The 25709-nt window shown below is 45.0% G+C and overlaps 1 protein-coding gene across 7 annotated transcripts in view; it reads right to left on the bottom strand.

Moving 5' to 3' along the window:
* Nucleotides 1-25709, bottom strand: part of BCAS3 (BCAS3 microtubule associated cell migration factor) — an 846545-nt gene that overhangs the window by 782741 nt on the left and 38095 nt on the right. For all 7 annotated transcript variants that reach the window (XM_058164101.1, XM_058164100.1, XM_058164098.1 and 4 more), the window contains one exon: nt 3275-3347. In XM_058164101.1, the coding sequence (XP_058020084.1) occupies nt 3275-3347 (73 nt within the window). The remainder of the gene's footprint in view (nt 1-3274; nt 3348-25709) is intronic.

The raw sequence follows: 25709 nt of genomic DNA, 5'->3' as shown, positions 1-25709 counted from the left end.
GTGCAAGTCTACGTTTGGTAAGAAGACTTGATATTTGAAATATCCCTGGACTGGCTTTACATGCGTATGACCTGGATTGTTTTTGGATTATGATTTTGTTTTTCCCTAAAAGTAAAATATTATCAAACCCCAGTTTGTTTGTATATTAACTGTTATTGTCCACAATCATTCTTAGTCGTTTTCATGCATAATCTCAAAGAGTACTCTGCTCAGTAGTCCACAACACTGGTCATGGGCCCAGAGTATCCATAACAGATGGAAATTCCTTGTTATACATTCCCGCCACATAGATACCTTTGTGGGAAAAATTCTGTGCTCTTCTTAGGCTACCTTAGCAACGGACCGGCTGAAAATAGGAGCGAACAACAGGCAGACTCCAAAGCATCACTTGTGAGTCCGAGGAGGACACGACGTTTTTCTGACCAAAAACGCTGCATGTAGGATTATAAACATCCTGACAAGCATATAATCACCAATGTAAACAACCCGGTAAGCTGTAAACATAGCCTAAAGGATAATGTTGCAATGCAACTTTCAGAATCCCCAAGTAGCATCGCTAATGAGCTGAGTAACCTCTTCGCTGATCAAAACAGGAGGCTTAGGCGTTCTGCGTGACTCTTCGCTTCCATTCCGCGAAAAGCAGATGTGCGAATAAAGACTGAATCATGTATGTTTGTTTACTCTGCATTTACAAAAGATACAAAATTGGGGTTTTCTTGGCACCGAATTTTGGATTATCGTGAGAGCAGATTTCATGTGCTCATGGGCTGCAGGTTCTTTTTTTATGGTACCCACCATATTTGTTTCTAAACATTGGTTAGTCAGACAAAAACCAATATTTTAAAGGTTTTTTATTAAAAAAAAATCATTACAAAGGAAGAAGCTCAGGGAGCCTGAGATACTTTCTTGCAGAAATGTAAACATTTAAGGTACCTTAATAATAATAATACTAGAAGAGTTGGAAGGGACCCTGGGTGTCTTTTAGTCCAACCCCCTGCCCAAGCAGGAAACACTACACCACTTCAGACAAATGGTTATCCAACCTCTTCTTAAAAACTTCCAGTGTTAGAGCATTCACAACTTCTGGTGGCAAGTTGTTCCACTGATTAATTGTTCTAACTATCAGGAAATTTCTCCTTAGTTCTAGGTTGTTTCTCTCCTTGATTATTTTCCACCCATTGCTTCTTGTTCTACCCTCAGGTGCTTTGGAGAATAGCTTGACTCCCTCTTCTTTGGGGCAGCCCCTGAGATATCGGAACACAGCTATCATGTCTCCCCTAGTCCTTCTTTTCATTAAACTAGACATATCCAGTTCCTGCAACCGTTCTTCATATGTTTGAGCCTCCAGTCCCCCAATCATCTTTGTTGATCTTCTCTGCACTCTTTCTAAAGTCTCAACATCTTTTATACATCATGGCGACCTTATTTCTCTGAAAATAAGACCGGGTCTTATATTAATTTTTGCTCCAGAAGACGCATTAGGGCTTATTTCCAGTTAGGTCTTATTTTCAGGGAAATACAATAAATGTGTCCGTCTGGCTGACCCTCTTAACTGGGGCTTATTTTTGAGGTAGGGCTTATACTACGAGCATCCTGAAAAATCATGCTAGGCCTTATTTTTGGTAAAACATAGTAGTCCTCAACCTACAACAGTTATTTTGTGACCGTTCAAAGTTACAACGTTGCTGGAAAAAGCGACCACTGTGACCATTCTTCACACTTACAACCGCTGCAGCATCCCCGTGGTCACACGATCAAAATTCAGACAATTGGCAACCGGCTCACATTTATGACGGCTGCAACATTCCAAGATCACGTGATCCCCTTTTGTGACTGTCTGACAAGCAAAATCAATGGGGAAGTGGGATTCACTTAACAACCGTGTTACTAATTTAACAAACCCAGTGATTCACTTAACAGCCTTGGCGAGAAAGATCGTAAAAATGGGGCAATAGTCACTTAACCAACTGTCTCACTTTGCAACTGAAATGTTGGGCTGGATTGTGGTCGTAAGTCAAGTACTACCTGTTGAGACCCAGGCCCAAGTAGGTAGTAGGAAACTCAGACAGTGTAAAAACAAACAAACTTTATTAAAACAGCTGAGAATTAACTCATTCTCAGCATAGTCCAACTAAATTAAAGCAAATTCCTCCCAACACAATTCCTCAGTCCTATCACCAACCTTGGTCCAATTAGGCAAACTGCCAAAGGCCTTTCTTGGCAAATGTTCAGAAGACACCGATGAGAAACAAACGGAGCAAGACAAAGCTATCAACGTTTTCCGGCAAAGAGCCCAAATGCCATTGCCAGTCTTTTAAGACTTATGGGAGGAGCCAATCATCTCTTGGCCCTACTCCCGAGTTGTCCTCTTTGCTTGAGCTGCTCTTGCCTTCTGGCAGCTCTTCTCATGCGTGCATTAGGAACAGGCTCCTCCTGTTCCTCTGCCTCACTACTATCAGGCTCTGGAGGCTCTGGAGTCCGCCCCTCAGTCCTCGATGGCCCTGGCCCCACCTCAGCCTCTGAAGCAGAGCCCTCATCCGGGCCTTCCCCAGCCTCCAGGACCAGCCCATCCTCTTCCTCAGCCTCATCGCTGTCCGACTCCATTGCCAGCTCCGCAGGCTGCTGGCGGACCACAACACTACTTGTATTTTCTATCTTTATCCACAAGTACAATTACAGAAACCGGAAAAGTTATAGGAGGAAAAAGGTGGCCAAGACCATAATTAATTACCAGGGCGAGGATGGTGACATTTGTTCAGAAATATATATATATATATATATATATATATATATATATATATATATATATATATATATATATATATATATATATATATAGGGTTTTCTCCTGCGTAATTGGAAGTGTCTTGGCGACGTTGATGAAGTCTCATTCGTCATCTTCAGGCTGGTGTTTTCTGCTTCATGCTTCTAGGAGCAATGTGTTGCACGAAGCAGAAAACATCAGCCTGAAGATGACGAATGAGACTTCGTCGAAATGTCGCCAAGACACTTCCAATTTTACGCAGGAGAAAACCTGAATAACCAAAGACCTACATACAAACATAAGAGACCATAAGAGGAGTCATCTCTGCCCCAAATTCATCTCAGACAGAGGATCACACTCTACATCAGACAGGAACAAGCCCCGGCCCACACAAGATTTGCCACAATGAGCCAATTAAGTGTTTAAGGCTCAACTGGGCTCCTTGCTGTCTTTATTATAACAACCCAACAAGGCCACAGACCAATCCCCCTCTGGATGTAATCATCTTACCCAGAAGATCCGATGCTTTTGCACACAGCAAGGAGAGGTCTCTTCTCAGCAAAGTTATCACTCTTCTCGCGATCTGGATGGAGCAGAACACAAGAGACACGCAAAAAGCGTCGGTTACGTCTTTGCCGCCCTTGAACGATTAACCAGACAAGAGATCAAATGGCATATAAAAGGCACAATTGTTGAATCGAATCGAAGTCTTTATCTGGACAAATGTGGTTAGACACATAAGGAATTTGTCTACGGTATAGAACTGCTTGGTATGCTTGCAAAGCAACACAGAAGGTAATAGCAGTAATGATACCAATAAACGGGGTGAAGTAAAGATGATGATAAAAAGGATGAATAACAAAAAAGATGTTGAGACTCTGGAAAGAGTGCAGAGAAGAGCAACAAAGATGATTAGGGGACTGGAAGCTAAAACATATGAAGAACGGTTGCAGGAACTGGGCATGGCTAGTTTAATAAAAAGAAGGACTAGGGGAGACATGATAGCTGTGTTCCAATATCTCAGGGGTTGCCACAAAGAAGAGGGAGTCAAGCTATTCTGCAAAGCACCTGAGGGCAGGACAAGAAGCAATGGGTGGAAACTGATCAAGGAAAGAAGCATCTTAGAACTAAGGAGAAATTTCCTGACAGTTAGAGCAATTAATAAGTGGAACGACTTGCCTGCAGAAGTTGTGAATGCTCCAACACTGGAAATTTTAAAGAAAATGTTGAATAACCATCTGACTGAGATGGTGTAGGGTTTCCTGCCTTGGATTAGAAGGCCTCCAAGTCCCTTCCAACTCTGTTGTTATATTATATTATACTACAGCCACACTGTGTGGGTTAATATACATGAAGAGAATAGAACTATGATGGCGAACCTGTGGCACGCGGAGTCATTTCTGCAGGCACGTGAGCTATCGCCCTAGGTCAGCTCCACCGCACATGCACGCGTGCCTCCCGCCAGCCAGCTGATTTTTGGGCCCATGCCGTCCCACCCCTCCCAGGAGTCTCCACCTGGCCCGTTTTGGATGCCAGATAAGTACAGGGCTCGCCCGGAGGCTCTGCGAGGGCGAAAAAAAGGCCTATAGAAGTCTAGAAACAGACCATTTCTGGCCTCTGGAGGCTTCAGGGAGGCCTGCTAGGGTGCAGGGGGGGGCAGTCACGAGTGCATGCACGGGGATGTGTGTGGGAGAGCACAGGGGGTTGCACGCACCTGTGCAGGGCGGCAGGGCAGCACGGGGGGGTACACACATGCGGGGGGGGGCGGGGTGTGTGTGTGGGGCTTGCATTATGGGTGTGGGCAGGCGTGCACACAAGGAAAAAAAGGTTAGCCATCACTGGAATAGAATAACGAGTTATACTCAGGCAGGAAACCCTATACCAGTGACGGCGAACCTTTTCGGCACCGAGTGCCCAAACCAGAATGCACATGCATGTGCACCCCCCGGAAACCCAAAGACCAGCTGGCCGGTGTGCATGCACGCGGCTGACCAGCTGGTCTTCGGGTTTCCGGCATGTGCATGCGCGCTGGCCAGCTGGTCTTCGCGCACGCTGGAACACCAGAAACGTGAAGATCAGCCGGCCGGCGTACACATGCCAGTTTTTTGGCCATTTTTCAGGCTGTTTTCAAGCTGTTTTCCGGCACTCCGGCGCCCACGAAGACCAGCTGGCCAGTGCACATGTGTGCGCCGGAAACCAGAAGAGGAGCTGTGATGGTGCGCATGCCCACAGAGAGGGCTCTGTGTGCCACCTCTGGCACGTGTGCAATAGGTTTGCCATCACGGTCCTATATCATTTCAGACAAATGGTTGTCCAATCTCTTCTTCAAAAACCTCCAGTGTTGGAGCATTCACAACTTCTGGAGGAAAGTCGTTCCACTGATTAATTGTTCTAACTGTCAAGAACTGTCAAGAACTGTCAAGGGCCCCTGTGGCTCAGGCTGCTAAGACAGTCTGTTATTAAACACAGCTGCTTAAATTACTGCAGGTTCTAGTCCCACCAGGCCCAAGGTTTGACTCAGCCTTCCATCCTTTATAAGGTAGGTAAAATGAGGACCCAGATTGTTGGGGGCAATAAGTTGACTTTGTATATAAATATACAAATATTTATTTATTTATTATTGTTTAGATTTTTATACCGCCCTTTTCCCGAAGGACTCAGGGCGGTGTACAGCCAGATTAAAACAATACAATATAAAATTTTAAAACAACAAATTAAAATAACATATTCTATAATGGCCGAAAAATTTAAAACCGTCAAATTTGACCCAATAAAACAGAATACCCCGATTTAAAATTATTAAAATTCAAAAAATTCAAAATTTAAAAAATTAAGAATTAAATAGGATGAAGACTATTGCTAACATAGTGTAAGCCGCCCTGAGTCTTCGGAGAAGGGCGGGATATAAATGCAAATTTTTTTTAAAAAAAGAAATTTCTTCTAGACAGATTGAACTAAACATATACAGTGCACAGTTTTGAATGTTTTTGCTTAACAAAGCTATAAAAAGGCTTACGTTGTGAAGGCTGACGCTGACTTATGCAGACTGTGTTTCCGAGTACAGCTACTATGATTCAAGTCAGGGGTATCCCACCTTGGCAAGTTTAAGGTCTGTGCCATGCTAGCTGAAGAATCCTGGGAGTTGAAGTCCACGGGTCTTAAAGTCGCCAAGACGGGACACCCTTGTGTTCTAAACAACGTTCAAAAGGCAGCCATGACATCCCAAGAGCGATAGGTCACCTTAAAATCTTTTAACAGTCTTGAATCAGATTACCTTGAGGACCGCTATCTTCTCTAAACTGAATTTTGGATGCCAGGTAAGTACGGGGCTTGCGTGGAGGCTCTGGGAGGGTGTTTTCGGCCTCTGGAGGGTTTAGGGGGGCCTGCCAGGCCCAAAATGGGGTGCGGGGAGGTCGCACACGCATGCAAGGGGAAGGGGGGGTCGCATGCGCATGCGTGAGGGGCGGGGACATTGAATTATGGGTGTGGGCACACATGCGCATGACACGATCCATGCTCCCCCACCCCTTTTAGCACGCGACAGCAAAAAAGGTTAGCCACCATTGATATGGGGTCTCCTGCTTGAGCAGTGGGCTGGACTAGAAGACCTCCAAGATCCCTTCCAGATCTATTCTGATTTTATATTCTATATTGAGAAGCTTGTTGGAAATTCATCTCCAATTACATGCAAGGCAACTCTTACTGAATGGGTCTTATCACTTTGATTTGCATGAAGGAGAATAGTCTAGCACATTCTAATCTTTATTTATGGGGGGAAAAAACTGTTCCAACCCAGTTATGTTGTTATTCATAGAAAATCTTATTTGTGAACCATTTTTTAAAATAAATGTTACTGAAAACCCGTCCAACAACCGAGATGCACCCCAAAAACTGTTAGTGACAATTAGGGAAGTTCAGCGAATGAAATAGATAGAGCAATTGGACTATGTTCAACTCTGTTTAAGTACAGGTAGTCCTCGACTTACAACAGCTTCTTTAGTGACCGTTCGAAGTTACATTGGCACTGAAAAAAGTGATCTATGACCATTTTTCATACGTATGACCAGCATCCCCATGGTCACCTGATTTATATTTGACTACTTGACAAGCGGTTCATATTTATGACAATTGCAGTGTCCCGGGGTCATGTGATCCCTTTTTGCGATCTGAGCAGCAAAGTCAATGGGGAAGCCGGATTCACTTAGCAACCGTGTTACTAATTTAACACCTGCATTGATTCACTTAACAAACATGACAAGAAAAGTCGTAAAATAGGGCAAAACTCACTTAACAAATTTCTCACTTAGCAACAGAAATTCTGGGTTCAATTGTGGTGGTAAGTCGATGAACTACCTGTATTTCTGTTACACTCAAAGAAAATCTAAAAATAAATAATAGTAACAATAAAACAATATTTAAAAAGAGTTAAGAGTCTTCCTAACAATTGACTTCTTTCTCGTGAGAATTCAGGGCATTTGATCCACAGAAAATTTTGCTGAAAAAGCTCAGAGCTTAAATTCGCAATTTAACCACGGTCTTCTAAAAATGAAATAATCTGAAATAATCTGAACAGAAAAACCATTAACACAGAAAGACAGATTTTTCACTCAACAGTATTCCTGAAGATTAAAGAGCCCCGGTAGAATCTGTGCACTTAAAACGTTTTACCAATCATCTACAGAATTCGTCCTCCCCAATTATGTCTCGGTTTATTCAACATTTAATGACTCACAGAGACAGTTTTACAATCAACAATCCATTCTATGAGCACATTTACATTATATGAACCCTCTGTTGATAAACATTGGAAGCCCTTTTAAGAAACTCGGGCAAACAAAGCTGTCACTCCCAACAGGCCGACCCAACTTTGCCTAAAACACAAACTTGAAAAAGAATTGTTACAAGGAGAGTGCCGTAGACCAGGAAAAGACCTTATTTTAAAGGAAAAGGATCCAGGAGTGGGGGAAAAATGGGTATTTTTCTATCACAACCTTTTAATGTACCTCTAAGAGTGCCTAGTGGTTCTATAAAGATGGGAAAACTGGAAAATAAAAGATACCTAGACAGTTGGCTGAACCTTGAAGTATGCAAAAGTCCCATTTTTTAAAAAAAATTAAAAATAACAATCAATTAGCAATTGACTAGCACTGATGATGTTACAAGCAAGCTCAGAGAGCACCAAGGACCTCACAATCTTTTTCTTTTTCCTCTTCCTCCTCCTCCTCCTCTTCCTCTTCCTCCTCCTCTCTGCAAAACCCCACTCCCTTCTAGTACTGATGATGTTATTTGGTTAGGGTAATGCAACATCAGCAAGAAAATAAGCAAGCACAGAGAGCACCAAGGATCCCAGTCTTCTTCTTCTTCTTCCTCCTCCTCCTCCTCCTCCTCCTGCTCTCCGCAAATCCCACTCCCTTCTAACACTGATGATGTTACCTAGTTAGGGTAATGAAACGCCTGCAAGAAAACAAGTAAGCTCACAGGGCATCAAGAACCCCTCATAACAATCCATGGTTGTTAAGCGAATTGTTGCAAGTGTTAAGTAAATCAGGTGGTCATTAAATGAATCCAACTTCCCCCATTGACTTTGCTTGTTGGAAACTGGCTGGGAAGGCCACAAATGGTGGTCACATGACTCCAGGATGTTGCAGCCCTCATAAATACATGCCGGTTGTCAAACATCCAAATTTTGATCACATGACCACGGAAATGCCGCCATGGTTATGAGAGGACAAATAGCAATAGCACATAGAATTATATATACCACATTACAGCTCTCTAAGCGGTTTACAGAGTCAGCCTCTTGCCCCCAACGATCTGGGTCCTCATTTTACCAACCTTGGAAGGATGGAAGGCTGAGCCGCTCAGGATCGAACTCCTGGCAGTGGGCAGAGTTAGAATACAGAATACTGTATTCTAACACTGTGTCACCATGGCTCTTACAACCACCAGTTATAAGTCATTTTTTTCAGTGTTGATATAATTTCGAATGGTCACTAAATATAAGTAGTCCTCAACTTACGACCACAACTGAGCCCAAAATTTAGGTTTCTAAGTGAGAAATTAGTTAAGTGGGTTTTGCCTCATTTTACGACTTTTCTCGCCACATTTGCTAAGTGAATCACCACAGTTCTTAAATTAATGATACGGTTGTTAAGTGAATCCGGCTTCCCCATTGACTTTGCTGGTCAGAAGGTTGCAAAAGGGGGATCACCTGACTCCCAGACACTGCGACCGTCATAAATGTGAGTCAGTTGCCAAGCATCCGAACGTAAATGATGTGACCATGGGGATGCCGCAATGGTCCTAAGTGTGAAAAACGGTCGTAAGTTACTTTTTTTCAGTGCTGCTGGAACTTTGAACGGTCACTAAGTGAACTGTTGTAAGTCGAGGACTACCTGTAAAAGGTTGTAAGTGAGGGGACTACCTGTTATGGAAAACGAAATGTGGTTTCACATTTCTGGCTGGGGAATTCTGGGAGCTGAAGTCCGCACAGCTTAAAGGTCGGGAAACACAGGTTTGAAATATTGAATGGTGTCCCCCGTATTTGCAGAGTCTTTAACAATTTGCCTCACCCACAAGCTGACAAGGCTGGGAGATAGAAGGGATTAATCCTTCCAAGTTAGAGTGGATTATAGGGTTTTAAAAAAATATCGGAGATTGTGTGTTTTCTATGTGCAACTGACTGGCGCGACACACCTGCTCCGTACAGAGCATTTAACAAAATGCCAAACAGCATTTTACAGGGAATATTTTCTTAAGCCCGCCGCTTGCCAAATCCATCAAATCAAAAAGGTATAGAAATCCCGCTGCAAAGGGCTTTTTTCCCCCCCTTTAACTCCTATTTATTCTAAATCCTTTTAATTCTGTCATAACACTCTTGCATTTAACCCGCAAACCCTCCTCCCCAAAGCTGAAAATCCTGATAAACCACACAATTAAAGTAATGAAAACTGTGTCTACTGCCAACAAGGCGCCACACCTCCTCCGCAATCTTGTTTAAATGGGAAAGAAAGAAAGAGAGAGGGAGAGAGGGAGGGAGGGAGAGAAGGAAAGGAAAGGAAAGAGAAAGAGAGAGAGAGAGAGAGAGGGAGAGAAAGAAAAAGAAAGAAAGAAAGAAAGAAAGAAAGAAAGAAAGAAAGAAAGAAAGAAAGAAAGAAAGAAAGAAAGAAAGAAAGGAAGGAAGGAAAAGTACTACACTTCAAAAGTAGAATGCTTTGGAGAAAGAAAGAAAGAGGGGGAAGAAAGAAAAAAAACAAAGAAGGAAGGAAGGAAGGAAGGAAGGAAAGAAAGAAGGAAAGACAGAGACAGACAGACAGAAATTAATTAATTATAGGTAATCCTCGATTTACATCCACAATGTTACTAATTTGCAGTGAGTCACTAAACAACTGTGCCAGGACTTAAATGGGGCATATTCAGTTAACAACTGTCTTGCTTAGCAACTGAAATTTTGGGCTCCATTGTGGTCATAAGTCAAGGGCTATCTATATGTTTGCAGAAATATGGGAAATATAAGAAGCAATAACTTTTAAAGGAAGGCTGTCTGACTTTGTCCACTTTAACACTTACGAACTTCAACATGCTGGCTGTGGAATTCCGGGATTTGAAATCCAGAAGTCTTAAAGTGGCCAAGGTTTGGACATCCCTGTTCTAAAAGCTAATACAGGTATTCCTCAATTTACATCAGTTCGTTTAGTGACCGTTCAAAGTTACAATGGCGTTGAAAAAAGTGACATGACTTGTTTTTCACACTTACAACCATTGCAGCAACCCTGAAGTCATGTGATCAAAATGCAGGCAATTGGTTCATATTTATGACAGCTGCGGTGTAATTCGTAGTTGCAGTGCAATTCACTTAAGAAATATCTCGCTTAGCAACAACAAAAATGTGGGGCTCAATTGTGGTCGTTTGTCGAGGATGACCCGTAACTCATGTCCTGTTAGAGCAGAGAACATAGCTTAGGAAGTAAGAGTACCTCCAGTTAATAAGATCAGGCAGTAGGTGATGGAAAAAATATTTACTATAGATTTAGGAAAACTCCTGCTTCTTGCTTTATCTAGGTCGGGGGTGTCAAACTCAAGGCCCACAGGCCAGAACCGGCCTGCGGGGTGCTTAGACCTTGCCTGCAGGGCTGCTCCGGAAAGAATGAAGGACCGGCCCGCAGTGCCTCTGCCAGTGAAAACGGAGCTTGAAAGGGAAGATTGTGCACGGCCCTCCTAAGCTCTGTTTTCAGCTGCGACAGCCTCCTGCAGCCCTCTGCCACATGCGGCCCTCCAGAGCTCTATTTCCAGTGGCAGAGGGCTGCAGGAGGATCCCCCCAGCCCTGCCCAGGCCACCATAGGTGCCCCCCGACATGAGTGACGTCGAGCTGGCTATGCCCCTCCCGGCCTCCCGAGGTCAAACACAACCCTGATGTGGCCCTTAATGAAATTTGAGTTTGATACCCTTGGTCTAGGACAGGGGTCTGCAAACCTGGCTCTTTTAAGACTTGTGGACTTCAACTCCCAGAGTCCCCCAGCCAGCAAAGCTGGCTGAGGAACTCTGGGAGTTAAAGTCCACAAGTCTTAAAAGAGCCAAGTTTGCAGACCCCTGGTCTAGGACTAGGTCAAGACTCTGAGACCATCAAACCTAAGAGTTTCACAGAAGAGAAGTAGCAAGACAAGAGGGGACAGCCCCCACCCCACCCGTAGAAATCTGAATGCCCATCAGTAACTTTCTAGTTTGCTTTCAGGAGCAGTCTATAATCCCTTATATAAATATGAAGAAAAACACGTAGGCCAGTTTCTAAATTATCTTTCTCCAGCTTCTGCTGGATTTTTTTCCCCCCCTGTGGGGCAGTAAGCAGGATATAATTGTAATTTGTACTTCTGGTACATATTGCAACAGCACATCTGTCTATGTTCCATTCTTTTTTTCTGTAATTGGGAGCTTTTGTGAGATTACCTCGCGGGTTGGGGGGGGAAGATTCCTCTGTTTCAGAAGACAAATAAGGCAAGCTGCTCAGAACGAGTCAGATTTTCATTCATCCAAGTCAATGCTGCCCCGCGCGGACTAGCTAGAAGCAGCCTTCTAGATTTCAGATTGGATCTTAGCCACTCTGGGAGAGGGCAGGGATTAACTCAGGTCTCCTGATTGCCCAGGAAAAATCCTTCTATTGAGTGACAGTCTTTCGCTCCATTTTGGAAACGTAATGAATATTCTGCCAACGGAACCAATGGAGACATCTAATTCTACCTCTCTATCTTTCTATCATCACTCACTCACTCACCCACTCTATCTATCTACCAATCTGACTGACTGACCATCAATTGTGTTGTAAATGTTGTACCTTGATGAACGTATCTTTTCTTTTATGTACACTGAGAGCATCTGCACCAAGACAAATTCCTTGTGTGTCCAATCACACTTGGCCAATAAAAAATTCTGTTCTATTCTATTCTATTCTATTCTATTCTATTCTATTCTATTCTATTCTATTCTATTCTATTCTATTCTATTCTATTCTATTCTATTCTATCTCCTTCTACCTACCTCCATCCATCCAACCAACCATATCTTTATACATCCATATGTATATGTGTGTGTGTTTCCCCAAAAATAAGACCCTGTCTTATATTTTTTTGAACCCTGAAATAAGTCCTTGGCCTTATTGCCATGCTCTCAAAAGCCTGATTGGGTTTATTATCTGGGGATGTCATATTTTTGGGAAAACAGGGTACACACACACACATATACCTTCCAAGTATGGTAATATGAGGACACAGATTGTTGGGGGCAATAGGCCAGCTCTGTAAACCGCTTAAGAGAGCACTGTAAAGCATTATGAAGCGGTATATAAGTCTAAGTGCTATTGCTATTATCTGTCTGTCTGTCTGTCTGTCTGTCTGTCTGTCTGTCTGCCTATCTATCTATCTATCTATCTATCTATCTATCTATCTATCTATCTATCTATCATCTTATTTAAGAACCATCCATCTCAAGATAGCAGGACCTGAATAGTCTTGGTGACCCCAGGACTATTCCCATGTAGATAGATAGGCTGATGTAATTGCACGACTGCTCTAAGAAAGGATATTAAAGGCTGTTTTTAGAACTTTTAAGGATAATTTGGGGAATGAGTGAAAGATTATAGAAAACTGCTCTTGATGATTTGAAACTTTAAAAGAAATATTGTTATATATGATTTGTAGAGACAGAGGAAGATAGCAGGAACTGAATAGTCTTTATTACAGGATTATTCCCATGTAGATGGATAGGTTGATGCGATTGCACGACCGCTTTAAGAAAGGATGTTAAAAGGCTGTCTTCAGATCTATATTAAAAGTATTCTAGAGATACTTTGGGGAATGAAGGAAAGAACATTGATTAAGAGGGGGAAGGAGGGAAATGAGTATTGGCTTGGGGAATAGATTTCATTTAAATTTTATGGGCATGGGACACAAACTTTATGAGAGAAGTGCAAAAACTATTAATTCGAATGAAGGAGAAGGAAATATATTACATAGATGAAATCTGAAATGTATTTAAGGATGTACCCAACTGACAATCTGTTCACAAAGAGGTTTTTTTTTATGTATGTTTATAAAAAAATAAAAATTTTTGGAAACAACCAAAAAAAAAAAAAGAACCATCCATCTCCCTCTAGGAGGTAGCATAAAAAGTAGTACCCTGTTTCCCCCAAAATAAGACCTCCCCTGATAATAAGCCCAATCGGGCTTTTGAGTGCATGGCAATAAGGCCAAGCGCTTATTTCAGGGTCTTATTTTCAGGGAAACACGGTATGTAAAATTCAAAACAGGCAAGGAATGTCAAAAACTGATTTAAAGGCACGGCGAGGGCTGTTTCAGGGAGCTAAGCAACCCTTAACAGTGTGGCGCTCCTTTGCATATCCCAAGCCAGGCCGCAGAGCCATGTTTTCGTACCTTTACGGAAGGCCAGGAGAGTGGGGGACCACCTCACCTCTGGGGGAGGGAAGAATGTTCCCGAGGCAACTATGTGCAACAGCAGTGAAGGCTCTCTTCCTACACCACACCAGGTGGGTGTTGTGTCTCGTCCAATCTCACCTCAGCCGGGGTCTTCTTATCTGCTTCCGAACACGGAAGAAGAAATACCTCCAGCCCCCAGCCCCCAGCCCTGGCTCCATGCCCAGACAGGCTGAAGAGGAAGAAATACCTCCAGCCCCCAGCTCTGGCTCCATGCCCAGGCAAACGGAGCAACTAGACCCCTCCCCCTCCTCCACAGCATGTGAGCCTGAGGGAGGTCAATTGCCAACAGCTGCCGACTGGAGTGACCCTCGCGTCAGAAGACTTGATAGACGGAGGCAACAGAAGGAAGGGAGGGGCAGGCCTGGATAAGTGCTGAGTCATGGAGCCACACCCCATGGCCTATATAAAGGATCTGCTTTCTGGCGTTCTCTGAGTCAGGCAAAGTCTAAACATATCTTGCTGAAGTCACTTTCTGGTCTCCTGCCTGCCCTGAGGACTTTGCTAGGACTTTGGCAGAGCTGCAGAGGGACGCCTGATTCGGATTTCCCTGACCCGGCCGTCAGCGGAGGAGTGGGACACGACAGCGGGGTACATAACTTACCTTCCCTCCTGACTGGGTGGACTGATGGGTGGACTGATGTAACGGGATGAAGGTGGCTCCACAGGCACCCTGACCCTGCGTCATGTAGGGATATGGAGCATGTGGGCATATACATGGGTAGCATTCAGCCACATGGCTGGTCAGAGGATCAGGTAAGCTAATTTCTGCAATTGCTTTCTTTTGTTTTTCTCCACAAATGTTCTTAGAACTTCCAGGGATCATTAAAAAAAAAAAGTTTTTCTCATTTCTGGTAATTCTTGCGACTGAACAATCTAAGTTACCAAGAAAGGCCTGACATCGAAAAAAAAATAACATCCTGAAATAGATCGACTTCTTTCTATTTAATGAGTGAGATCTCATCCAGAAAAAAAGCTCACCAACTGTGATTAAAACGGTCAAGAGCTGAAATCCAGAGAAGCTAATCAAATCTTAATACGAAGTTTGATATGGTTCAATTCATGAGCAGATGAAAGAAAACTAAACTAATACATAAACCAGATCAAACAGATAAAGGATAAATTAAGTAAGTGCAGAAATGTTAGTCATATTGGAGGGGGAGAAAAACAAAAATACACTAAATAAATATTCCCTGCTTTTTTTTAATTACATAAGAATAGAATAGAATAGAATAGAATAGAATAGAATAGAATAGAATAGAATAGAATAGAATAGAATTTTTTATTGGCCAAGTGTGATTGGACACACAAGGAATTTGTCTTGGTGCAGATGTTCTCAGTGTACATAAAAGAAAAGATACATTCAGAATAGAATAGAATAGAATAGAATAGAATAGAATAGAATAGAATAGAATAGAATAGAATAGAATAGAATAGAGTAGAGTAGAGTAGAGTAGAATTTTTTATTGGCCAAGTGTGATTGGACACACAAGGAATTTGTCTTGGTGCAGATGCTCTCAGTGTACATAAAAGAAAAGATACCTTCATCAAGGTACAACAGTTACAACACTTAATGATAGTCATAAGGTACAAATTTAACACTTTAATGATACAACATTATCATTAAGTTAGCTACTTTGCAAGTTGTCCCTATTTAGACAACATAAACTTTAGTATTTTCACATTAAAGATTCTTATAATATAGCTAGTCCTTGTTTTACAGCCATTTGTTTAGTGACCACTCAGTTACGACACTGAAAAAGCGACCTATGACCACTGTTCACACTTAACAACCGTTGCAGCATCCCCGTGGTCACGTGACCAAAATTCAGACATTTGGCAACTGGCATGTGTTTATGACGGTTGCAATGTCTCAGTGTCATGTGATCACTTTTGGTGACCTTCAGCCACTTGGCCACTGGCTCATGTTTACGATGGTTGCAGTATCCCAGGGTCATATGATCCTCTTTGGTGACCTTCTGACAAGCGAAGTCCACGTTGATTCACAACAAAGCGAAGTCCACGTTGATTCACAACAACTCGTGGCTCCCATGTAACACCCCTCCTGCGCAGACTGCACTGGCTACCTGTGGTTTTCCGGGTGCGCTTCAAGGTTTTGGTAATGATCTTAAAAGCGCTCCATGGCATAGGGCCGGGTTACTTACGGGACCGTCTGCTGCCACCGAATGCCTCCCACCGACCCGTGCGCTCTCACAGGGAGGGACTCCTCAGGGTGCCGTCGGCCAGGCAGTGCCGACTGGCGACGCCCAGGGGAAAGGCCTTTTCTGTGGGGGCTCCCACCCTCTGGAACGAGCTTCCCCCAGGACTTCGTCAACTTCCTGATCTTCGGACCTTCCGCCGTGAGCTTAAGACACATCTATTCATCTGCGCAGGACTGGACTAGGGTTTTAAATTTTTAAATGTCTAAATTTTAGATTTGGTTTTAAATTGGGTTTTATTATTTATATGTTTATTTTAAATATTTGGCCTTTATAATAAGTTTTTTAGATGAATGTTTTACTTTGTATATTTATGTGTTTTTTATATGGCTGAGTCCCTAGGGAGATAGGGCGGTATAAAAGTACGAATAAATAAATAAATAAATAAATAAATAAACAAACTGTGGCAAGAAAAGTCGCAAAATGGGCCAAAACTTAACCTCCCACTTAGCAACACAAACATCGGGCTCAATTGTAGTCGTACGTCGAGGACTATCTGTATATATAGGAAAGCACTGGTTTTCAACCACCACACGCTGAAGTGCCTTCACATCAAAGCTGGCTCCTCTAAGAGAGAAAATTGAATGCAGCTGAAACGCAAGGGACAATGACCACGTCTTCCTGCACTAAATTATACTTTGTGTGACGCATTGCTTGCCTTTGTGCTAAATCTATTACCAAACAGAACTAAATGGCTTCCTTCCAACTCCACTGGAGAAACAAGCCCCCCTCCCTCTTCGCTGCCATAAGCCCTCTTTTAAGCAGAGAATCACTTCTTCTCGAGTCCATAAATTCTGCGCGTTAACAAAAAGTTTCCATATTCAGTCCTAAAGTCGGTAAGCAGAAAAGCAAAACATTCTAATGGGTACAGCCGATTATATATTTAGCAATAAATTAAAAAAAAAAAAGTTAAACCGTCACGAAGGCCAGTGGGGAGTCACGGAACAGTTCTGAACGTGGATTTCATTAGGACTTTCACCCGCTTTAATATATAGCTCTAAAATGGTTTGAATCATGAAAATTAGGCCCTATAATTTCTTTTGAAGGCCTCCACAGGACAGCTTTCATTTTAACCCATCTAACCAGAAATCCATCACTTAAATAGCAGCGTTTAATAAGCCAAGATCCGCCTAGCTCGGTCTCAGGCTGCTAAAAGCTACTGACATTGGGTCACCTACCAAGCTGAGTTTGTGTAATACATCTGCTGAAGAATTACTTTTGTATTAAGAGGATGGAAAACCACACAGCCACCCAAGACGCTTGACCGCATGCAGGCGTCTCGAACATCTGCCTTCCTTTACAGATCAACCTAAATAATTATTATTCCTTTATTTAACACAGAAACATGCTAAGTCAGCCCTTCAGACTGCCTTCTTTTTTTCTTTTTTTCTTTCTTTTTTTTTAAAAGGCAGTCGCAGATTTTGAGCAATGCAAAAATTCTGCATAACCCGGAATTAAATTCAGAATCGCAAGCGAGGTTTCCATTCGCACCGCTATTTCGAAGGGCTACTTCCAGGAGTGTCTCTGTTAGCCAAGTTCAGACGAACTCTGCAATGCCTCGCTTGCTGGAGAATGCATTTTGCCATTTAGCTAAAGAGTCAGAACATCAGCAAAAGCCATTTTGAACAGATTTTTTTTTTAAAGCTATCCTTTCATTCAGATAATTTTAATCTGGCAACAGAACAAGATGAGAGCCAATTTGGTCTAGCGGTTAAGGCACCAGGCTAGAAAGCAGGAGACCATGAGTTCAAGTCCCACCTTAGCCACGAAAGCCAGCTGGGTGACTTTGGGCCAATCACCAGGAGATGGTGAGTTCTAGTCCCGCCTTAGGCATGAAAGCTGGCTGGGTGACTTCAGACCAATCAGCAGGAGATGGTGAGTTCTAGTCTCACCTTAGGTATGAAAGCTGGCTGGGTGACTTCAGACAAATCACCAAGAGATGGTGAGTTCTAGTTCCACCTTAGCCATGAAAGACAGCTGAGTGACTCTGGGCCAATCACCAGGAGATGGTGAGTTCTAGTCCCATCTTAGGTATGAAAGCCGGCTGGGTGATTTGGACCAATCATCAAGAGATAATAAAATCTAGTCCCACCTTAGGCATGAAAGCCGACTGGATGACTTTGTGCCAATCATTTTCTCTCAGCCCAACCCTCCTCACCGGGTTGTTGTTGTGAGGAAAACAAGGGGAGGAAAGTATGTCGAATATATAGATTACAAATAAACAAAACAATAAAAGATTGATCACGTAACTGCATTTACAGAAATTTAATAGGGAAATTCAGGCAACATCCTCATCCACACAAATGTCTCGCAATATTTACCCGTCTTTTCTTGTTTTCCTTGTTCAAGGAAGGGAAAGTAAAAAACGCCACAACTTTTAACCATGAGGACTTCTGCTCTAATGAACTCGGTAAGTTTGCATAGGGCAGGGGTCTGCAAACTTGGCTCTTTTAAGACTTGTGGACTTCAACTCCCAGCAAAGCTGGCTGAGGAACTCTGGGAGTTGAAGTCCACAAGTCTTAAAAGAGCCAAGTTTGCAGACCCCTGCATAGGGAACCCAACATTTCCTAGCATCGTCTACATTACAGATTTCCAAGACTGAGGTACAAAGTTTCTACAGAAAGCCCCAAGTCTCAAGAGGTGTTGTGTCTGTGCCCCCCGAGCCGGCCCCCCTGCCAGAAAGTGACTTGGAAAGTGAGGGGGAAGGGCCATCAGGACTCACCTCAACCAGGAGCCAGAGGCAGGCCAGGTGGAAGAGATAATAGGCCTCCGTCCCCTGACTCTTCCCCCCACCACAAGGCCACGCTATCCAGATCCAGCTGATGGCAATCAGGCCTGGCTGGACCCTAGGTTTCGTAGGCAGGAGAGGCGGGAACAACAGAAGCAGGGGTGGGGCAGGCCTAGGAAGTGCTGAGTCATGGAGCCACACCCCACAGGATATAAAAGCAGCGAGGGCTGCTATGCCTCTTCATAGCAGGCAAAATCAACTGCTTAACTAAGAGCTGCTTAACTGTTTGTTCCTGGGTGACTCATCAGCATCAAGGGAGATAACAGAGTCACTTGGCAGACGCTCGCCAGTTTGCTGCCAGAGCTGATAGTGCCGGCTAATTAAGCCATCGCTCGGACGGAGGCGAGGGGGGACAGAACAAGAGGCTTTTTCTCTCGCTTCACTTCTAAGCAAAAAAAAAGCACACATGTACACTACACGCAAACAGATATCATTGGTATAAACCACGGGGTCCCAATCTTGTGTCTTTCCTGGGCTGCAATGAGTGAAGAGGAATTGTCTCGGGCTGCATATAAAATATATACTGTGATACAGTTAATGTATGAAAACCACATAACAACGTTTGAGGTTTATGATCTTATGGGGGTGGCATTACAGGTAGCCCTCGACTAAGGCCACAATGGAGCCCAAAATTTCTTTTGCTAAGCGAAGACGGTTAAGTGAGTTTTTGCCCTGTTTTACGACCTTCCTTGCCACAGCTGTTAAGTGAATCACTGCAACTCTTAAGTGAGTCACACGGTGGTTAAGTGAAACTGATTTCCTCGCTGACTTTGCTTGTCAGAAGGTCACGAAAGAAGAAGGATCGCGTGATCCCAGGTCGCTGAAACCGTCATAAATATGAACTGGTTGCCAAGCGTCCGAATTCTGATCATGTGACCATGGGGGATTGCTACAATGTATGAAAAATAGTCGTAAGTCAATTTTTTCAGGGCCATTGTAACTTTGAACGGTCACTAAACGGACAATTGTAAGTTGAAGACTACTTATATAAGCCACCAGTTGGACATGCCTGGTGTAGATCCTGTGTGACCAACCAACTATGTACCGTGTTTCTCCAAAAATAAGATGCTGTCTTATATTTTTTTTTGAACCCTGAAATAAGTGCTTGGCCTTATTTTCAAGGAGGTCTTATTATTTTGGGACGCGTGGAGCAAGACGGGGCTCCTCTTGCCATCTTATCTGATTTCCAGCTTTGTCTCCTTAACACTAACCAGAGGAAATGGCGTGGACCGGCTGCACATGCATTTAAATATTTTTGGGGAGGGCTTATTTTTTGGGGGGGGGGGATTTTAGCATATGTGCTCAAAAACCTGGGCTTATTATCCGGGAAGGTCTTATTTTCGGGGAAACAGGGTAACTACCTCTTTCCCGAAGCAAAACCGCAAATAATCTTCCCTAGCAGAGGCGCTCTGTGCTTTTCAAGTGCAACACAATGAAGAAAAACGGATATCAGAAGGATAGGATTCTCCAGAGCAGGGATGTCAAATTCAATTTCATTGAGGGCCGCATCAGGGCTATAATTGACCTTGGGGGTGGGGGGCGAGCGGGTGTGGCCGACTGGGTGGGTGTGGCCAACTGGGTGGCGGTGGTCAGCTTGATGCCCACTCCCCAAACTGCTGGCATTTTTCCTTTCTGCATTGGGTAGACTGAGACGAAGCTACGCTGGCCTGATTTTTCCTCTTTGCATTGGGTAGACCAAGACGGCCCTGTGGGGCCAGAACCGACCACATTGCAGGCCTGTGAACTTTGAGTTTGACACCCCTGCTCTAGAGCAGGGATCTCCAACCTTGGTAACTTTAAGCCGGACGGACTTCAACTCCCAGAATTCCCCAGCCAGCAAAGCTGGCTGGGGCATTCTGGGAGTTGAAGTCCTCCAGGCTTAAAGTTGCCAAGGTTGGAGACCCTCTGCTCTAGAGACATGGCTGACAAAACGACTAACTATCTGTGATGCTGAAAGGCCTCTGGTGGCTCAGCAGACTGTTATTTATTTATTTATTTTATTTATTTATTTATTATTTAAATTTGTATACCGCCCTTCTCCCGAAGGACTCAGGGCGGTTCACAGCCAAATAAAAATACATAATACACTATAAATACAATTAAAATGCTATTAAAAAACTTATTAAATTGGCAAGAATTAAAATTTAGAAATAAAACCCATTAAAAACCCATAAACTTAAAAAACTAACCCAGTCCAGCGCAGATGAATAAGTGAGTTTTAAGCTCACGGCGAAAGGTTCGAAGGTCCGGAAGTTGACGGAGTCCTGGGGGGAGTTCGTTCCAGAGGGCGGGAGCCCCCACAGAGAAGGCCCTTCCCCTGGGCGTCGCCAGACGACACTGTCGCGCCGACGGCACCCTGAGGAGTCCCTCTCTGTGAGAGCGCACGGGTCGGTGAGAGGTATTCGGTAGCAGCAGGCGGTCCCGTAAGTAACCCGGCCCTATGCCATGGAGCGCTTTAAAGACGTTCACCAACAATTTGAAGCGCACCCGGAAGGCCACAGGTAGCCAGTGCAGCCTGCACAGGATAGGTGTCACTCGGGAGCCACGAGGGGCTTCCTCTATCACCCGCGCAGCTGCATTCTGGACTAACTGTAGCCTCCGGATGCCCCTCAAGGGGAGCCCCATGTAGAGAGCATTGCAGTAGTCCAGACGAGACGTCACGAGGGCGTGAGTGACTGTGCACAAGGCATCCCGGTCTAGAAAGGGGCGCAACTGGCGCACCAGGCGAACCTGGTGGAAAGCTCTCCTGGAGACGGCCGTCAAGTGGTCTTCAAAAGACAGCCGTTCATCCAGGAGAACGCCCAAATTGCGCACCCTCTCCATCGGGGCCAATGACTCGCCCCCGACAGTCAGCCGCGGACTCAGCTGACTGTACCGGGATGCCGGCATCCACAGCCACTCCGTCTTGGAGGGATTGAGCTTGAGCCTGTTTCTCCCCATCCAGACCCGTACGGCTTCCAAACACCGGGACAGCACTTCGATAGCTTCATTGGGGGGGCCCGGTGTGGAAAAGTACAGCTGGGTGTCATCAGCGTACAGCTGGTACCTCACCCCGAACCCACTGATGATCCCACCCAGCGGCTCCATATAGATGTTGAACAGAAGGGGCGAAAGAACCGACCCCTGCGGCCCCCCACAAGTGAGGCGCCGCGGGGTCGACCTCTGCCCCCTCGTCAACACCGTCTGCGACCGGTCGGAGAGATAGGAGGAGAACCACCGATAAACGGTGCCTCCCACTCCCAATCCCTCCAACCGGCGCAGCAGGATACCATGGTCGATGGTATCGAAAGCCGCTGAGAGGTCTAATAGGACCAGGGCAGAGGAACAACCTCATCCCTGGCCCTCCAGAGATCATCCACCAACGCGACCAAAGCCGCCTCAGTGCTGTAACCGGGCCGGAAGCCGGACTGAACGGGTCCAGATAGACAGTTTCCTCCAGGTGCAGGGGAAACTGATATGCCACCATATTTCTACAACCTTCGCCAAGCGCGAAGGTTGGAGACCGGACGATAATTACCTAAAACAGCCGGGTCCAGGAAGGCTTTTGAGGAGGGGTTTCACCACCGCCTCTTTCAAGGCGGCCGGAAAGACTCCTCCAACAAGGAAGCACTCGTAATCCCTGGAGCCAGCCTCGTGTCACCTCCTGAGTGGCCAGCACCAGCCAGGAGGGGCACGGGTCCAGTAAACACGTGGTGGCATTCAATCTACCCAGCAACCTGTCCATGTCCTCGGAGTCACAGGGTCAAACTCATCCCAAACAACATCACCAAGACCGCCTCAGATGCCCCGTCCGAATCGCCACAATTTTGGTCCAGGCCGTCCCTAAGCTGAACGATTTTATCGTATAGATAACCGTTAAACTCTCAGCACGTCCTGCAACGGGTCATCCCGCTCCCCCTGGTAAAGGAGGGAGCGGGTCACCCGAAACAGGGCAGCTGGGGGGTTATCTGCCGACGCAATGAGGGAGGAGGCGAGCAACGCCTCGCTTCCTCAGTGCCACTAGGTAGGTCCTAGTATAGGATCTAACTAGTGTCCGATCAGCCTCTGAACGGCTGGACCTCCAGGAACTCTCTAGGCGCCTTCTCCGGCGTTTCATCCCCTCAGCTCCTCGGAGAACCAAGGAGCCGGTTGGGATCTGCGCCGGGTCAGAGGTCGCAGAGGCACGACACGGTCTAAAGCCCCAGCCGCAGCCCCTTCCCAGGCTGCGGATAGTTCCTCTGCCGTGCCGTGAGCCAGACCCTCAGGGAATGGCCCAAGCTCCGTCCGAAACCTCTCTGGGTCCATCAGGCGCCTGGGACGGTACCAACGTAGTGGTTCCGTCTCCCTGCGGTGTTGGGTAGCGGTCAGAAAGTCCAGGCGAAGGAGAGAGTGATCTGACCATGACAAAGGTTCTGTGACTATATCTCTCAAGTCCAGATCCTTCGGCCACTGACCAGAGATGAAAATCAGGTCCAGTGTGCCTTCCCCGATGTGAGTAGGGCCATCCACTACTTGAGTCAGGTCCAAGGCCATCATGGAGGCCATGAACTCCCGAGCTACTGTCGATGACGGGCCGGCAAATGGCAAGTTAAAGTCCCCCATGACTAAAAGTCTGGGGGTCTCCACTGCCACCCCGGCAAGCACCTCCAGAAGCTCGGGCAGGGTGGCTGTCACGCAGCAAGGAGCCAGGTACGCGACCAGCAAGCCCATCTGACATCTATGACCCCACCTCACAAGAGGGATTCACACCCGGCAATCTGAGGTACAGTGGTCTCCCTCGGCTCTAGACTCTCTTTAATAATAACCGCCACCCCACCACCCCTACCCTGGGCCCTCGGCTGATGGAATGCACGGGAACCCGGGGGGCACATCTCGACCAGGGGGACGCCCCCTTCAGTGGCCCACCAGGGCTCCGTGCGCCTATAATATCCGGCACCCCTGAATCAGATCATGTATTAGGGGGGCCTTATTGGCCACGGACCGTGCGTTGCATAACATCAGACGAAGGCCCAGGCTCTGAGGGTCTTGACCATCCGGGGAACGGGAGAAGTCAGGGGGATCGGGGCACGCGATCGCCTGTATACATCGAACGCGTGACCCCCTAAACCGATGCGATCCCCCCCTTCCGCCATATCTATTAACAGCAGCTGCCTGCAATTACTGCAGGTTCAAGTCCCACCAGGCCCAAGGTTGACTCAGCCTTCCATCCTTTATAAGGTAGGTAAAATGAGGACCCAGATTGTTGGGGGGCAATAAGTTGACTTTTGTACATAATATACAAATGGATGAAGACTTGCTTGACATAGTGTAAGCCGCCCTGAGTCTTCGGAGAAGGGCAGGATATAAACGCAAATTTAAAAAAAAATGAACACTGAGCTAAATGTTTCCCTTTTTTTCACACCTGGGAATGGGTTGCTTGTCACAGGTTATGATCTCTTTGGGGAATATGCCAAGTCTGCCCACTGGGCACCTTTCTAACAGCTTCCCAGCAAAAGGGTGTTTCATCACCACTGATGGCTATCAACGTCTTCCTTACAACTCCCTTTTTTGTTCTCCTCCTAAACCAGGTTCATGCTATCTGAGGCCTCACATTACAAGCTTCGCTTTCATCCGATTCCAGATCCTGCTCCATAATGCTTCAGATTACCTTTTGTCAAAGATTTTATTTTCCATCCAGCAGCATGCAGAGGAACAAAAATATTTTATGTTGGGGGAAAAAAAAAATAGAAATAAGTTGTGAGGCAATTGAATTCAATGGAATTATATCCATGTAAGCCTCCTTGAGTTGCCATGTGCAAGGAGATGGCAATATTCATAATAAAATAAAATAAAATAAAATAAAATAAAATAAATTCTGCAACCCAACAAGACAGACAAAGTCTTCAGAGGATCATTAGAACTGCAGAAAAAACAATGGCTACCAACCTGCCTTCCATTGAGGACCTGTATACTGCACGAATCAAAAAGAGGGCTGTGAAAATATCTACAGACCCCTCGCATCCTGGACATAAACTGTTTCAACTCCTACCCTCAAAATGACGCTATAGAGCACTGCACACCAGAACAACTAGACACAAGAACAGTTTTGTCCCCAATGCCATCACTCTGCTAAACAAATAATTCCCTCAACACTGTCAAACTATTTACTAAATCTGCACTACTATTAATCTTCTCAATGTTCCCATCACCCATCTCCTCCCACTTATGACTGTATGACTGTAACCTTGTTGCTGGTATCCTTACGATTTATATCAAGAATGAAATGTAAAATTTGTTACTACTGGTTCTGTGGGCATGGCTTGGTGGTGGTGGGTAATGTGACTGGGTGGGCGTAGGCTTTTTGTTTTTTAACTTTTAAAAGCATTTTTTCTCTGATTTCTCTGAGTTGACTGATCATCAGCCTCTGATGATCAGGCAACTCAGCTGGGATTGCCAGAGAAGCCTTTTAAATGCTTTTAAAGGGTTCTGGTGATCCTTTAAAAGCATTTTTTAACAGCCTCTTCAGCCAAAGAGGTTGTAGAAAAAATGCTTTTAAAAGTAAAAAAACCCAACCCTCTAATGATCGCACGGCTCAACTGGGCATGGCAGGGGAGGGATTTTTGCTACCGTTTCTCCGAACCACCCGCCATCGCTACCGGATTGGGCGATCCAGTCTGAACCGGGAGCATTTCACTCCTGATTTATATTGAGTGTTTCCTAATATGATTTGATTGCTTATTTGTTCCCTATGACTATCATTAAGTGTTGCACCTTATGATTCTTGATGAAGGTATCTTCTCTTTTATGTACACTGAGAGCATATGCACCAAGACAAATTCCTTGTGTGTCCAATCACACTTGGCCAGTAAAAAATTCTGTTCTGTTCTGTTCTGTTCTGTTCTGTTCTGTTCTGTTCTGTTCTGTTCTGTTCTGTTCTGTTCTGTTCTGTTCTGTTCTGTTCCGTTCCGTTCCGTTCCGTTCCGTTCCGTTCCGTTCC

This window comes from Ahaetulla prasina, chromosome 1 (genome assembly GCF_028640845.1).
Source record: "Ahaetulla prasina isolate Xishuangbanna chromosome 1, ASM2864084v1, whole genome shotgun sequence".
Taxonomy (NCBI): domain Eukaryota; kingdom Metazoa; phylum Chordata; class Lepidosauria; order Squamata; family Colubridae; genus Ahaetulla; species Ahaetulla prasina.
The sequence above is the reverse complement of the archived record's forward strand: the minus strand, read 5'-3'. Positions and strand labels throughout refer to the sequence as shown.